We start from the raw sequence: 12,927 nt of genomic DNA, 5'->3' as shown, positions 1-12,927 counted from the left end.
CCAAGAGACATTACATCTACGAACATCCGAAGATTCCATTCAATCTTCCAGGTGAAATTGATCCGTACAGCACTCCAACCACGTACGATAACTCATTAACTCCTTCAAACACCTATCTTCCGTATACTCCAAACACATTTAGTCCCTCATATGGTCCCCCTCTGTATCAAGGAGATACTGGATATCAGTACAACACTTATCCTCATTATGTTGCCAAGCAAACACCTTTTATTATCATTCTACGCTTTTGTCCGATCATCATTCAAGAGCCTAGACGTGACAATACCACCGGTGCTCCTAGAACACCAGCAGGTCCCATGACGACTACTACAACCACTACGGAAGCACCTGAAGAACCTGTGACACCACCTCCTACTCCTGCACCTGAAGCCAACAACACAGATAACCCCCAGAGTCCTCCTAGATGTGTTTGGGCTACGGTATCTTGCTGTACACCCGGGAGAATGGATATGGGGTAAGTTTAAGATTTATCTATCTATTAATCGAAATTGATAAGTAGGTAGCCAAGGTCCGCACAAAAAGATTTCTCTGGAGTGTTCTCATATTACACGAACAAGTGTGGACATGCAAGTGGGATTATTGGGTTAACTAGCCGGCATACCATTTGCCGATGCAAAATATTCGACCCGTCTGAAAGAGGCTCTAGAACTGCAATCATCGAATTAATAAAGGCTGGGTCACTGTTTTCTCTTACTATAGGTACTAAGTAGTCCGTTTTTAGTTCGACTAATATTCCCACCCGGTCAGCCACGAGACTACGTAAATGCTGATCTGGTAATTACCAAACTTTACCGCTAATGCAGAGAAAATAACCATTATGCTAATTGCATTTTCAGTCAGCAAATTTCGGGACGATTAAACCCATAAGCAGCCCGTGACAGGGACATACTCGTAGGTTTGACTGTACAAAAAGCCATAACGAGTTCGGATATAGGAGACCTCTGTAGGTATTAATATGGAGATTACCATTGGAACGAAACGAAATTACAACGTTGGGTGACATAAACACACAAACATTATGTACATAATTTAGACGACAATTGTGGGGGAATGGGTAACGGTAGGTACTACCCACTCACTCCGAGAAAAAAATTGGGGGCAAAATAACAAAATATAAAAAGTAAAGTGATATGAAATGTCCATGTGGAAACGGAATTTTTTTCTTGACGGTTAGGGCATCGAATCAAATAGGTTATGAGAAATAGCCCTCGAGTGTTGAGTCTTGAGTGACACTCAAGTTTTCGCCATTTATATTGACTCTTTATTGGTTATAAAGGTCTGTTCACATTCACAAATAGTCGACGGCCGTCGATCGATGTGAATGTGTGAGTTTATTTTGAATCAATGTGGATCGAAGCGATGGCCGGTCGACTATGTTTGGACACACCAATGCACTCACTATTTAGTGCTTCAAGCAGTTTACAATTTGGTCCAAAGCTTCAACTTCTAAGGTCAGCAACTCACTATCAGGTAGACCTGATCAGGTAAACCTAACTTTTGGCATAAAAGTTACCACCGGCGAAGGCGGGGTAACGCCGCGCGCCGTCTAACCATTCCGAGGGAAAGTTGTGTTCTTGTTGACTTTCCGATTAAATATTCTGGTCCCGGCCATGGCCCATCTTGTCGGACGTTTCGTGAAATTTATGTTGTTGACATTACATTTACCCTGCGAGGAGAGTCTTCCAGGCTGAGATTTATGCTTTCCATTTCACCATTTCAACGGAGACGGCGGAACATGTTCAGATAATGGTGCTCGCGGGAACATACGGGAAAGTTCGAGGTTCTTTTATTTGTTTAAGTGTTTATCGTACGCACCTATCGAATTTCAGAGGTTCTCAGATTAAAGAGATTGAAAGTTTCGAGATTCTATGGTATGTCAAGTGAATCGTACGAGAAAGTTCGAGGTGTAGACGCAACTTTTTATACTAGATATTGTATATTTCGTTTACTACAAGGATAAGAACCTACTATAAAAGGAAAGAAACTGCAACGTCCATAACAAAGTGTAGAAATCTAAAAATGTTTCATGACTCGAGTTGTAAATATAAAAATGCTCTCAAAAAAAAAAAAAAAAAAATTGGTAACATCCTTTGAGAGTCACACATTATTCACACATGTTCTTGCCATCGAGTAGTATCTAAAATAAGACCTACTTGAATTTCATTTTCTGCCTACCCATTGTATATAAAAAAAAGTAAAAAGCTGGAAGTGTTATTTATTTTTTTGTCGAATTCATGCAACAATGCTCCAAATTTATTGAAATTGAAATACCTCGAAATATATTTGAAATTTTGAAACGTGATTTCGAAATTTTTTCAATAGGGATTTCCATTAGAGTGAATTTTTGGACTTTTTTTTCCAATTTTGGAAACAAAATCCCTCCTCGATCGTGATTTAATAAATTTTGTTTTGAATGCCGCAAAACATTGTTCTTATCAGAGTACCTGCGCCTAAAATCTGAAATTCGGGGAGTATTTTTTGTTTGTAACTTGGTGTTCTTTTTCATATTGGTACATAGGTAATATGCTCGTATTGCTCGTATGAAATTTCATCATCACAGGTGTCCTCAAGTAAGATTAATTCCCTTTTTAATATTTTTTAACCCAATACTCAGAAAAAGTTGTCTTATTTATCTGGGGCCTTGATGTCCACTATTGCCCACGTACTTCTAAAGTTCTAAAGCTGTGTCAACACATAGTCGACCGGCCATTGATTGACATCGATCGATGTAGACTGAACTTTCAACACTGCCTCGACAACATAGATTCACCTCGTCGATCGACAGCGATCAACGGCCGGTCCACCATGTTTGGACACACCTCAACAGATTCACTCTAAACTCAATTCTATCTCCTCTGATTCCAGTAACTCCAAAGCTAATTGCTTCTCCCTCCTCGGCTGTCAGCTGATGTCAGATGGAGACCCCTGTGCTCCCGAATCTCTTCAGGCGGCTCTCAACCAAGTGTCCGCCTTCTATCAAAACACCTCGGACGCCCTCTTGCGGGAAGATCGGAAACAGAAGTTTGACATGGACTACGATGATGGGTTGGGGGGAAACGATTTCAATCAGTTGTTCTACGATGACTTCGAAGTTCCGGCTGATGTCACGGTGAGTCCGGATAGTGTCGATACCACCATGCCGCCAACGCCGACAACGCCCGCCAAACTAGTCGCCACCAGACAAGCCAAGGGGAGGACGAACAAACCGGCGGTGTCGATACCACCATGCCGCCAACGCCGACAACGCCCGCCAAACTAGTCGCCACCAGACAAGCCAAGGGGAGGACGAACAAACCGGCACCGAAACAAACAACGAAGAGGCCACCGGTTAAAGTGAACCCAACTAAACCTCCGGTCAAACGAAATCCGCCTCAAACCAAGCGAAACCCACCGAACCAGCCGCATAAGCAGTAGGGGACTGCTGAGTTTGAGGCCACAGAGTGAGTTTAAACTCAGTGCAATCTGATTGGCTGAAATTTTTGAAAAAATTAAAAATCAACTAATCTGATTGCTCCGAGAGTTGAAGTTAAACTGAGTTTAAAATCACCTTTTGACCCCCGGCCTGAGTGAAAATTTCGAGAGTTTTGACATAGTTATCGTCGGTCTAGAAACAAAAGCTCTTTTTCTCTTGAACTGCCTGGTTCAGGTAATCCACTCTACAACCTTGAAGTCATAGTCTCACATAGGAAGCTTTTCCACTTAGCCGTGTGGTTTGTGTCAGAATTGTCATATATATTTGTTACAATATGAGAAACAAGCATGAGGGTGGGAAAGCACACAGTCGAAACCAAACAAAATGTTCAAATCTCAAAGGAAAATAGTTGCAACACTCATACTTTGACGTAAATCCTATACAGTGTAGTGTGATATTTTATTCTTCGTAAACATCTACAACATTTCATGTGTACCAGTAGGCTACTACTATTATTGTGGTCAAATTCTCAAATTATATTGAGGATAAAATTCCACACCTCGGCTGGGATTGAACCCACGCCCTGCTGTTTACCAGGCGAGCGCCTTGACCACTACACCACCGAGGACTTGCTATTTATGTACAATTTCGCAATGGAATAATGGAAAGAGGGGGAAAAATATGAGAAACAAGCATGAGGGTGGGAAAGCACACAGTCGAAACCAAACAAAATGTTCAAATCTCAAAGGAAAATAGTTGCAACGTAAATATAAAAATGCTCTCATTCTGTACAAATGAAAAGGCATTAAAGAAAAACGTACGAACGTTAAATAAAATCAGAGAGAAAAAAAGGAAACATTAAAAAAGTAAAATGATGTTCACATAGGTAATTGGAGAGAGAGAAGAAATACTTTAAAAAAAAAATCTTTTCGGATTATTTATTATTTTTGACGATCTTTACGAAAAAAATACATTTGCACAGTTATATTTTTCATGAGAATCATCAATTGGATGGATTAAAATAGAAACAGGTCAAGTGTTGGAAAAAGTTCTCTTGAAGCTGCGAGCACTCCGTATCCAAAGAACAGAGCCGAAAAAATCGACCCCGTTGGAAATCGAACCCGGGACCTGCTATCCTAGAATGGTTCTAGCAATGAACTTGCTATCTATGTACAATTTCGCAATGGAATAATGGAAAGAGGGGGAAAAATATGAGAAACAAGCAAAGCAGGGTGGGAAAGCACACAGTCGAACCCAAACAAAATGTTCAAATCTCAAAGGAAAATAGTTGCAACACTCATACTTTGACGTAAATCCTACAGTGTGATACCTATTTTATTCTTCGTAAACATCTACAAATCATTCCATGTGTATCGTAAATATTTGTAGTGGGAGTTTTCACACTTTTTACTACATAGTTCCTGTTATAGTCGGGGTTTTGCCGTGAATATCTACCCTGCAAATTCTGTAGTCTGTCTTCTTTGACAACACTTGGGCAGCATTGAGCACAAAAGGACCATCCATTTACTACATAGTTCCTGTTATAGTCGGGGTTTTGCCGTGAATATCTACCCTGCTAATTCTGTAGTCTGTCTTCTTTGACAACACTTGGACAGCATTGAGCACAAAAGGACCATCCACAAGGGGAATTGCTTTGTGGATGGTTCTTTTCTGCTTAGAGATGTCCGTCCACTTAGAAATCCGTTTACATTACTACTCGTATTTTAAGAGCTCTGTCCACACTCAGATCATGCTTGTTACACTTCTCCTGTTATGGTCATTATACCTTTTACTGATCTGCACCATCTAGCTGTATTAACACGAAACAATGTCAGTTTAAGAAGCGTAAAGTACCACCGTCACAACAAAGGAAATCCATGTCAAAGCAGACTACTCCATGTTTTAATATCATGCCTCCATCTCTCAACATGAGGAATATCACAAGTTCTGTGAGTGGAGAATACTGTTGAATAGAATTTAAATAATTTCCGAATTCCATCCGTCCCTATCTGTCGAGAGCTTTTTCAGATTTCCTTCTGCTTCAAGGAATCCGAGAAATAACACGAGATCCTGGGGCGGAACTAATGGGAACACGAGAAATGGAAGATTTGGAATTCCTATTTCCTCGATTCCGCAAGGAATATGAAATGTCGTCTCGTGGTGGTAGAGGCTTTGTCAATAGCGTCATCCTCGTATTGAACAGAACTTTGGAAACCCGAGTGAACTTCCAAAGGAGTTAACGAAAGGAACGTTCGAGTTCCAGAGAAAAACCTGAAAACCTGGAAGGGATTAGACTTACGGTGACTTCTTGACAACATACACAGGGAGAGAAAGATTAGAGTGATGAAAATTGCAATGCGAGAAAAATATTGAAGTTAACAATAATTTTCCTTTTGTGTTCCTCGCCGTTCGTTGCTTCAGGTTTCTCATATTGAGAAAAATAACATCTCTGTTCTTTTCTCTAGTGTGGGTTCTTGCTTAACACCTTCAGTATTCTGGGAGTAAAGGGACTTTATAATTCTATTCGAGTTGAAAATAGAATGAGCACGTTTGTATTTTAGTTCGGGATTTGGATTTACTTTTTCTGCTTCGTGCAGAACTCTTTGAGAACATTAGGACCATGACGTTTGAACGTTTCCTTGAAATGTGTCGAGATATAGGATAGGTGTTTACAGGAGATGGTTCCTAGAAAGCCTGGTTAGGTTCACAGTTGTGATTATTTCTTAGGCTGGTCATTATTTTTCCATGTACTCGCATTCTTCGATCTTCATTTTATTACTTCTTCAAAATCATTGATTCAGTCTGTTATTCAGCATATTTTATTCTCCACACAATGTCACGTGAGTATCCTCTAGCTATTGATGATAAGGGCTGCGTGATTCAAGTGAGCCTTGCTGAGAAGGCCGTGAGATGTTCTCGTACCGTGATGGGTTTGAAGTCGGAGAACGGTATTATCCTGATTTGTTCGCTGGATGAAGATCAGCGGCACTCTATGAACCGAGTCATACAGATCAGTGGCAATATGATAGCAGCGGGCACAGGGTTCCCAGGTGATATTCTGTTCCTCATGAACAAGGCTCACATTATAGCGGACAAGTATAAGTTGAACTTCCAGCAAGACATGCCACTGGACGAGTTTGTGGAGGAGATGGCGGATCTGATTAGTTTGAACACGATCCTCAAGAGTGCGCGTCCGTACAGAGCATGTCTCATAGTGGCGGGATGGGATGTCAGTGCAGGCTATCAAGTGTATGTCATCAACCCTGATGGTCAGAGCTCCAAGTGGTCAGCCGTGGCAATAGGAAAGGATGCAGTCTCGTGCAAGTCTCAGCATGAGAAGCAAGTCCACACCATTCAGAACATGTCGTTGAATATGGCGAAGAAACTAGGAGTGGACATTTATCTCAACACCGTGTCCAAGGATGTCAATAGTATGGACATGGTGTGGCTCAAGAGCGTGGACAATAGCATTCAAGTGTCTAGGGTATCACCTAGTGAGATTGAAGCTATTGCCCAGGGGAAGATGTAACAGTCTGTCGCTGTTCCCTTGTGTGATTAAAGCTGTTTGAACAAATATTACCTTAAGAGTTATTTCGCAGTTCAAGAAATACACCTCCTTAGATTATCAAACTCAAGTTATCATTATTTTTATATTCCGGACACCTAGGGTTAACATTTCTGTCTTTCCCAATTTCTGACGCTCGCTCGCCCGGGGATACAAATTACCGCCACCACTCACCTTCGCCATTTCCGTCAACTAGGTCACTAATTCAATTGATGAGAAAGAATTGGGGAAATGAAAGTTTTTCTCCGAAAACCTCATTGCCTTTTATATTTTTCTCCGAGCGTTCTGCTCCGAGAAACTCAAGAAGACAAAAAACATAATGCGAGAACAAATATGAGGAGAATTTTCTCGGGGAGAAAGAAGAGATAAAGAGTGGACTTGAGCTAATGGATTTGGAATTAGGATGTGAAATAAGAAAAGGTGTAGGAGGGAAGATAAGAATGGTTAGGAAGGGAGGCAGATTTGGGATGAGAAGGAGAAGGGAGACTTGGGAGGAGAATAGGTGTAGGAGGGAAGATAAGAATGGTTAGGAAGGGAGGCAGATTTGGGATGAGAAGGAGAAGGGAGACTTGGGAGGAGAAGAAGAAGAAGAGGAGGAGGAGGAAAAGAAGTATAAGAAGAAGGAGATGGGCGATAAGAAGGATAAGGAGAAGGGCGATTTGAGGGGAAATAGAAGAAGGATAAGAAGATTTCGGGAGATAAGAAGGGGGATAAGGGCGAATTGAGAAGATAAGGAGAAGGATAAAAGATTTTTGGCGATAACATTTAGAGAGAAGATTTCGGGAGATAAGAAGGGGGATAAGGGCGAATTGAGAAGATCAGGAGAAGGATAAAAGATTTTTGGCGATAACATTTAGAGGCAGAGAGTTGTTCATCCAGCACATACACCTGTTGTAAGTAAATGTGGATTTTATTTGAAAACTTCAGACCATTGCAGACAAAGATTTTTCCCGTGTTTTGGCAGCTTTATACAATTTGTTTTCTCATTTTTATTCGACTGTGTATCTGACTTTCTGAAAGATAGTTCCATTCGCTTGTAGAACTGCTGAAATAACTAAGCACTCTTTTAAATAAATAGGTAGGTATCAGGGCATTCTTTAGTAATTGTTTGGATCGATTAATTAATTATAATATACAAAGATTAATTTCATCCAGCACATACACCTGTTGTAAGTAAATGTGGATTTTATTTGAAAACTTCAGACCATTGCAGACAAAGATTTTTCCCGTGTTTTGTCAGCTTTATACAATAATTGCAGTAGGTATACAATTTGTTTTCTCATTTTTATTCGACTGTGTATCTGACTTTCTGAATGATGCATTTGACTTTCTGTAAGATAGTTCCATTCGCTTGTAGAACTGCTGAAATAACTAAGCACTTTTTAAAATAAATAGGTATCAGGGCATTCTTTAAAAAAAAAAAAAAAAAAAAAAAAAAAAAAAAAAAAAAAAAAAAAATGGTAACATCCTTTGAGAGTCACATTATTCTAACATCAATGTTCTTGCCTTCGAGTAGTATCTAAAATAAATAATAAAACCTACATGAATTTCATTTTCTGCCTACCCATTGTATAAAAAAAAGAGTAAAAAGCTGGAAGTGTTGGGTATTTATTTTTTGTCGAATTCATGCAACAATGCTCCAAATTTATTGAAATTGAAATACCTCGAAATATATTTGAAATTTTGAAACGTGATTTCGAAATTTTTTCAATAGGGATTTCCATTAGAGTGAATTTTTGGACTTTTTTTTTCCAATTTTGAAAACAAAATCCCTCCTCGATCGTGATTTAATAAAATTTGTTTTGAATGCCGCAAAACATTGTTCTTATCAGAGTACCTGGGCCTAAAATCTGAAATTCGGGGAGTATTTTTTGTTTGTAACTTGGTGTTCTTTTTCATATTGGTACATAATATGCTCGTATGAAATTTCATCATCACAGGTGTCCCTTTTTTTAATATTTTTTGTCCCAATAGGTACTCAGAAAAAGTTGTCTTATTTATCTGGGGCCTTGATGTACACTATTGTCCACGTACTTCTAAAGTTCTAAAGCTCTGTCAACACATAGTCGACCGGCCATTGATTGACATCGATCGATGTGGACTGAACCGTTCACACTGCCTCGACAACATAGATTCACCTCGTCGATCGACAGCGATCAACGGCCGGTCCACCATGTTAGGACACACCCAGATTCACCCTAACCTCAATTCTATCTCCTCTGATTCCAGTAATTCCAAAGCTAATTGCTTCTCCCTCCTCGGATGTCAGCTGATGTCAGACGAAGACCCCTGTGCTCCCGAATCTCTTCAGGCGGCTCTCAACCAAGTGTCCGCCTTCTATCAAAACACCTCAGACGCCCTCTTGCGGGAAGATCGGAAACAGAAGTTTGACATGGACTATGACGATGGGTTAGGGGGAAACGATTTCAATCAACTGTTCTACGATGACTTCGAAGTTCCGGCTGATGTCACGGTGAGTCCGGATAGTGTCGATACCACCATGCCGCCAACGCCGACAACGCCCGCCAAACTAGTCGCCACCAGACAAGCCAAGGGGAGGACGAACAAACCGGCGCCGAAACAAACAACGAAGAGGCCACCGGTTAAAGTGAACCCAACCAAACCTCCGGTCAAACGAAATCCGCCTCAAACCAAGCGAAACCCACCGAACCAGCCGCATAAGCAGTAGGGGACTGCTGAGTTTGAGGCCACAGAGTGAGTTTAAACTCAGTGCAATCTGATTGGCTGAAATTTTTGAAAAAATTAAAAATCAACTAATCCGATTGCTCCGAGAGTTGAAGTTAAACTGAGTTTAAAATCACCTTTTGACCCCCGGCCTGAGTGAAAATTTCGAGATTTTTGACATAGTTATCGTCGGTCCAGAAACTTCCTGGTTCCCCTTATCCGCTATATAACTTTGACGTTATATTCTCACATAGTGAGCTTTTCCACTTAAATGTTTTGTGTCAGCATAAATTGTCATAGATATTTGTTAGATATTTTACGTCCTTTGAACACGTTGTAAAAAGGGACTTTTCAACTTTTGTTTTTGAACCGACGATATCTTATAAAACGTGAGATACCTAATTCATCTTCTGGGGAACACATCCTTCACTTTATGGGAGGATGGTAAGTTTACATGAGACGCGTTCCCATTGCTTTGGAGTCTTTGGACTAATCCTACCTAAACGCGTGTTTAGACTATAAAAGTGATTAGGATAGCTGATTTGACTATAAAAGTTAGCCCGCCTCTGTGATCGACTGTTGAGGAAACTTTATTTGAAATTATCGAGATAAACGGTCCTTTTAGGAACGGCAAACAAAAGGATAGAAGCTACAGCCTTGTTTATAGTGTTTATTATTTGTTTCTTATTCAATACCTATTTATGATTAAGTAATTTTTATTTATTTATTGTCATGTCTTCATTTTCTTTTTCTACCGTTTCATGTTCTTTTTGAACTTTTTACTTTCTATTACTACAGTATAGCGGAGCTATACTAGTAATGAAAGTATTGCAATCGATCCAAATTTTCAAAATCGGGAAATGGTTGGAAATATCCGTTTTGGGATCCCCTGATGTCAAAAAAGTGATTTTTAGCCCATGGTCTGTACGTAACGTACGTACGTACGTACGTACGTACGTTACGAACGTACGTACGTACGTACTACAGGTTTAAATGGGAAAAAGTAGAAAGTTGTGAACAAAATATCCCAAGAACGGTTTGTCGTAGAGAAATGAAATTTGGTATGCTATCCCGGTATGGTCCAAGGACGCGACTGTAACAATTTGGCAAAAATCGGATAATCACCCATCCAGATATTAACAAAAGTAATTGTTGCTTAACCCTCATTTCGTGAAAAATGTTGAAAAGGTTGTGAACAAAATATCCCAAGAACGGTTTGTCGTTAGAAGCGATGAAATTTCTGGTATGCTATCCCGGGTATGGTCCAAGCAAGGACGCGACTGTAATCAATTTGGTAAAAATCGGAATAGTCACCACCATCCTGATATTAAACCAAAGTCATTGTTGGCTTAACCCTTTATTTCGTATAAACGGTGAAGAGGGACAATCGAAAAACATTTGGTCATTTCGGATGTGATATTCTAATCAATGTGATTTTTCACGGCCGAATCGAAATTGGTTGCTACTTTTAGTACTGGTCTGACTTACGTCTTGAGAAGTTGTGCGGTTCAGATATTCCCTGTGGTTCGGACAAATTCGCCTTTTATTCCGTGAACCGTTACAAAAATAAGCCAAGTGAATAGTCAATCCCATGGTGATTTTTTCACGCTGGAATCGAATGTGCCTACTTTTACTAAGTGTACTAACCTTACTTACTCTTTTGAATTTACATTAAAAACTTTAATACCTAATAATAATTGTTCTTGAGTTCTTGAACCTATTAGTCTTATAATTATTTCCTTCTCCTTATGTACCTAGCTATTCTATTTATAACTCTGGGCTCTGGGGTCTTGCGACTTGCTGAAGTATCTGTATCTACCTACGCGATGATATTATGATGAGTACGTAGTACGAGTAAAAAGTATTCGAATACTTTTGTACTCACTGAAGTAATCGGATCGACGCTCGATCCGTATCCGCGGATCCGGATCGTGAATGTATTCAGTATTACCCATCTCTACCTAATACTAGGTACCTGTTTTCTATACCTACTATGTATAATTTTTATTCTACCTATTTGTGAAGTAGGTACCTATACCTATAGAAAATAAAACTGACAGTTCATTGTCTCTCTATATTTTTCTACATAAAGAAAAACAATTGTTTATAATTTTCTATGTAGATAGGTAGGTAATTACGTAGGCAAGAATCTGGAAATTTTACTTTTTTCGAAATACTCGATTACTAAAAAAAAGTATCCGTGAGTAAAAAAGTAGGTAATCATGAGTAAATAGGTATCTTTATTCTTAGATAGAATCGTTCTTAGATCAGTCTCAAGTCAAAATTGACCAATCAAATGCCTTGAGACTATGCTTAGCACGAACTTAAGAGCAAGCATTCTGTTCATAAATATGGGTGATATGTATTCGACTATTATGTATTCGACTATTTTAGTTGAGTACAAGAACAAGAAGAGAAGAGAAAAGAAAGGTGGGAGGAGTCGCCGAGCTCACATCGGATTATTTCGGAACAGTTCGGGTCTCATTCTATCAGAATCAGTCCTCGGCACAACATCTGTGTCGGGGAAAAAAACCTGATCGGGAAAAAACCTAAACCACTTGAACCAGCTTTTGTTTTTAAATAGTTGGTAGGTATGCGCAATAAAACCGCCGTTTGATTAGAAATTTGAATTGAATTGAATTGAAAGTTGGTAGGTATGCGCAATAAAACCGCCGTTTGATTAGAAATTTAGAACAGAATACCTAACAATTTTATTCCTTAATAGGTACTAAGCGTACTTTTTAAATAGTTGGTAGGTATGCGCAATAAAACCGCCGTTTGATTAGAAATTTAGAACAGAATACCTAACAATTTTATTCCTTAATAAGTACTAAGTGTACTAACCTTACTTACTCTTTTGAATTTACATTAAAAACTTTAATACCTAATAATAATTGTTCTTGAGTTCTTGAACCTATTAGTCTTATAATTATTTCCTTCTCCTTAGGTACCTTCTATGCTCTTTAGGTAGGTATCCAAATATCAGTGTTGAAAAAAATAATATAACTTTTATTGTTAACTACCTACCTAATACTAGGTACCTGTTTTCTATACCTACTATGTATAAATTAAAACTGACAGCTCATTGTCTCTCTATATTTTTCTACATAAAAAAACAACTGTTTATAATTTTCTATGTAGATAGGTTATTACGTAGGCAAGAATCTGGAAATTTTACTTTTTTTGGTGGATGTGCTGTCTTACATTAACATTGCATGTGTTAAAAGAAACTAGGAGTGGACAT

At 39.1% G+C, this 12,927-nt stretch overlaps 1 protein-coding gene and 1 long non-coding RNA gene across 2 annotated transcripts in view; both read left to right on the top strand.

Annotated features, from left to right (window-relative positions):
• LOC113466365 overlaps positions 1-9,832 on the top strand; it is a 35,980-nt gene extending 26,148 nt beyond the window's left edge. The window contains exons 3-4 of the mRNA XM_026821684.1: positions 80-475; positions 9,228-9,832. Coding sequence (XP_026677485.1) covers positions 318-475; positions 9,228-9,687 — 618 coding nt within the window. The 5' untranslated portion in view covers positions 80-317 and the 3' untranslated portion in view covers positions 9,688-9,832. The remainder of the gene's footprint in view (positions 1-79; positions 476-9,227) is intronic.
• Positions 9,833-11,915: 2,083 nt separating this feature from the next.
• On the top strand, positions 11,916-12,596 carry LOC113466369. Its single transcript, XR_003390785.1, has 2 exons — positions 11,916-12,274; positions 12,440-12,596. It is a non-coding gene; the product is annotated as an uncharacterized LOC113466369 (long non-coding RNA).
• The last annotated feature ends 331 nt before the right edge of the window (positions 12,597-12,927 follow it).

The sequence above is a fragment of the Diaphorina citri genome, unplaced genomic scaffold (genome assembly GCF_000475195.1).
Source record: "Diaphorina citri unplaced genomic scaffold, Diaci psyllid genome assembly version 1.1 scaffold12, whole genome shotgun sequence".
NCBI classification, from domain to species: domain Eukaryota; kingdom Metazoa; phylum Arthropoda; class Insecta; order Hemiptera; family Psyllidae; genus Diaphorina; species Diaphorina citri.
The sequence above is the reverse complement of the archived record's forward strand: the minus strand, read 5'-3'. Positions and strand labels throughout refer to the sequence as shown.